Source organism: Nannospalax galili, unplaced genomic scaffold, assembly GCF_000622305.1.
Source record: "Nannospalax galili isolate Female #2095 unplaced genomic scaffold, S.galili_v1.0 scaffold777, whole genome shotgun sequence".
In the NCBI taxonomy this organism is placed as follows: Eukaryota; Metazoa; Chordata; class Mammalia; order Rodentia; family Spalacidae; genus Nannospalax; species Nannospalax galili.
This window is the reverse complement of record NW_008341810.1, coordinates 897,872-901,855: the sequence shown is the minus strand read 5'-3', so window position 1 is coordinate 901,855 and position 3,984 is coordinate 897,872. Positions and strand designations below refer to the sequence as shown.

Below are 3,984 nucleotides of genomic sequence, written 5' to 3'. Positions count from 1 at the left end.
GACTTCTTTATGTCCATCCTTTGAACATGTATAATAGTAATTAATATTATAAACATCTCCTTTCACTCTCTGGGTTGCCTTTTAAGTAAGGATATATATATATATATTTTTTTTTTTTTTCCTTTTCCTTTGTCTTTTTGAAATAGGGTCTCCCTGTAGCCCCACCTGGCCTGGAACTCACTATGTAGACCAGGCTGGCCTTGAATTCACAGAGATCTGCCTGCCTCTGCCTCCAAAGTGCTGGGATTAAAGGCATTTGCCACCAAGCCCGTCAACTTCAGATTTTTCAAAGAAGGCTTAGAACTTATGAGAGGGACAGCTTCTCTCACAACCTTCCTTGCTTTCAAAGTTGCTTTAGCTCCTCATACGTTATTAATTTTATATCCTGTATGTTCAAAGATTTTTTAGTTAATATAAACAGAAGGAAATACACAGCTCTTTTAGGGTGTATAAAATTGTTTAATAGAGTTTGTGCTGTCTCTGGTGGGCTGCTTCTTTGCTGTTGCCCTGACCTTTTCAGAGTAAGAAAGACCCCTTGGTGTTTATCTTTCCAAACTGGGGAGAAGTTAACAATTGTGACATCTTTAGCTCACCTCTTCCTTCATTGCTGTTTTTGCTGTTCTTTAAACAACAAAACATATGTGGCAGTGAGCATTCATTATTGTTAGTGGATAAGTCTTTCATGTGCATTGAACGATGATCTATGCATATACTGTTGTACTTGAAAGTGAAATATTAATCTGAGACATTCAGTAACCTTTATTTTTCATGGTGGATTGTCTGCTTTATTCAGAGTGCTTCGCAGTTTTAAAAATAGAAGAAAAACTAATTATTTAAGCGATTAATGAAGCATTTATCATCCAGCACTTGGCGAGGTATTACAGCATTAAAGTCTTGCTGCATTGATAGCATTTGTTACAGTGTTGCTTGATTTGTTCATGCAGTTTTTGGCAATGCATTCTATTTTGATATGATTGATACATCTCAGCAATTCCTCTGTGATGCATAAGCTGTCACTTCTGTTAAATATGCACAACTTCATTCCCAATTTTAAAGAAATAGAGTTAAAATACCAGAGCTTTCTCTCAGCCTCGTGGGGCAGTGAACCATGTCAGCAGGTTTGTGTGGCCCTGGATATAGTGAGTAACATTTCCCTCAGGAATTCTGTTGAATGCTGTGCTGTAGTGGAGGTCTTTGGACCACATTGATGTTCAGGAATTTGTTAGAAAGCCTCATGCGTGGAAATGAAAATGGAATTGTACTAACAGCTGAAACGTGATCTCCGTGTGGCCATAGTTAAATTATAAAGGGGAAGACACAGGCAGGTTCTGGAAGAATTTTGGGTAAGCTTTCTTATGCTTGCTACAAGGTGACATAGAATCACTTCTCCAGCAGACCCAAAGGGCAGCAAGCAGCCCTTACGCAGTGATTCTGTCAGGATACCCCCACCAAAGGGACTCAGCACCCAAGGCTGTCATTGGGGGCTGGTCTTCGTAGGCTTTCTCTGCTTAGCAGGTTCAGAAGAATCCTGGACTGCTGGAGGAGGACAGATGTTCAGCACAAACTATTACTGATGATCAGTCTAGGCACAGCGAGTCATACTTAGCAATTAGAATTAATCCCTCCAGCTCCCAAGCAGCCACTGAAGGGGTTGGTTTTGAGAACAGGCATTTCTCAGGTCCTGTCACATCTTTCTAACTCTACTTCTGCAGAAGGCCAAACGCTATCCTGAGGAAGGCTCTTCTGCATGCTTACTTATTATATAAGCCAATGATGCAGTGCCATTTATTAAATAGAAACATAAGCCCATGTATAGCACTAATTTTCTATTTTCTTGGGTCTGAAAGAATTTCCTTGCCCATTCATAGCAACATTTGTATGTTTTTATAATATTAGTTTAAAAAGTGTTTTTATTATATTATGGTATCAAAATGTGCTCACTTAACTGGTAGACTGAATAAATTCATGCATGTTAACTTTAAAAATAATGTATTCTTTATTCCTCCAGGCGTTTTGTTTCTTCTTGATTTTCTGTGATCGTATACCCGATATGGGTAGTCGGTTCTTGCTTTTTCCTGTGCTGTGACTGTCCTTGATCATCATTGTGTTCTATGTTTTCTTAGACTATTTTGTCTCTCCCTGTGTAGATGGCCCAGAACACTGGCAGGCATCACTGCTTATCTGCAGTGCACCAGGAACATGCATGGCAGTGGGATCTATCCTGGGAACCAACAGGATGAGAGGAAGGCCTGGCGCAGGTGTGACAGAGGCGGCTTTTGGGCCGACGATGATTACTCTCGCTGTCAGTATGCAAATGACGTCACTAGAGTACTTTACATGTTTAATCAGGTAACTAGAAAACCTTCTGATTCACTCAGGTTGTAAATGAAGCATGATATTTTAACTTACCAGGTAAAGTGTAAGCATTGGCTGTAAATTTTCGAGTTTGATCTGTCTGTGGACCACGTGCTCTGGGACGCCTCTGTCCTTTCCAGTTACTGCCTGACCAGCCAGAGTCTCAGCTGCTTCTGAGACTCCTGTCATCTCTATCACCCCTTTGTCAGAAGTGATCCCTTAGAATACTTCTGTGACTCCCATTGTCAATGTGCATCATTGATCTTGACCTGCCCCAGAAGGTGGCCTCTGTTTTAGGTACTTTCTTTGCTCCTCAGTACTAGTTTACCCTTTCTACAGTGGTTGGTACTAAGTCAGTGTTTAAGTCAGTGAATAAGCAGATGTAAAACACAACTGGCAGTGAATGAAAATAAGTCCTAAGTGAATGGTCTGTACTCTTGTGTATGTAGTAGGAGTTCCAGGAGAGGTGTATTGATCGGGCCCAGCCAGAGTACTTGGGAAAAGCTTTCTTGAGCAACTGGGAAGGAGGTGTGTGTCGAATTTGGATGGAGCAGTGTGTTTTGGATATTGCTTTATTTCTAAGTTAAATTGTTTTTTTGAGCAACTGGGAAGGAGGTGTGTGTCGAATTTGGATGGAGCAGTGTGTTTACCCAGTGTGTTTTGGATATTGCTTTATTTCTAAGTTAAATTGTTTTGTTTCTCATGGCAGTTTCCATCAAAATCTAATTTTCTTGGGCTTGAAAAACCATTTGATGATGATTTTAGTTTTAATTCATTGCCATGTTTTGAAATGCAGTTAGAAAGTCAGCATTTTGTTACACATTTTCTAAAGTGTTCTGTTTCCTTTTGTCCGTAGATGCCCCTCAATCTCACAAATGCTGTGGCAACAGCTCGGCAGCTGCTGGCTTATACTGTGGAGGCAGCCAACTTTTCTGACAAAATGGATGTTATATTTGTGGCTGAAATGATAGAAAAGTTTGGAAGATTTACCAGAGAGGAAAAATCAAAAGAGGTAGGTTTCTGAGGTCAGACTTGAAGTATAACAGAGTCAGCAAACGGTAATGGGATAGAGTTGAATCTTATTTTTAAAGCCAGTTTATGTTTTCTGTATTTGAACTACATACACTTTTTAATTTTCACAATTGTTATTGAGCTCTGGCAGTTGTGGTGACTTGTGTGTCATTGGGAGATGGAGGTGGGCTGTCAGCTCCTGAACATAAAGGTGCCATGACAGAGGAGACAGTTATGTGGGAAAGCAGCCCCACCCTTTCCTGGGCCAGCCAGGGCTGCTGTCTCTGCCTTCAGGATTCCTCTTGTCTATGTAGCCCTGTGGCCCTTCTCACAGTTATATGGAGGAGACAGTTATGTGGGAAAGCAGCCCCACCCTTTCCTGGGCCAGCCAGGCTGCTGTCTCTGCCTTCAGGATTCCTCTTGTCTATGTAGCCCTGTGGTCCTTCTCACAGTTATATACAACCGGATGTTGTTATAAGCCATACGGTTGTTTTTGTGATGTCATAGAGCAGTGAGAGGCTGTTCAGGAATTTTAAAAAAATTTGAATTACATTTATTGGTGTACATTTGTATGTGTTTGTGTGCACATGCATGCCCCATGTGTATGGAGGTGAGAGG

General features: G+C 41.0%; 1 protein-coding gene across 1 annotated transcript in view; it reads left to right on the top strand.

Moving 5' to 3' along the window:
* The window catches only part of Adgra3 (adhesion G protein-coupled receptor A3), a 111,915-nt gene that overhangs the window by 56,186 nt on the left and 51,745 nt on the right, over nucleotides 1–3,984 (top strand). The window contains exons 9-10 of the mRNA XM_017799186.2: nucleotides 2,148–2,349; nucleotides 3,212–3,367. Of these exons, the coding sequence (XP_017654675.1) occupies nucleotides 2,148–2,349; nucleotides 3,212–3,367 (358 nt within the window). The remainder of the gene's footprint in view (nucleotides 1–2,147; nucleotides 2,350–3,211; nucleotides 3,368–3,984) is intronic.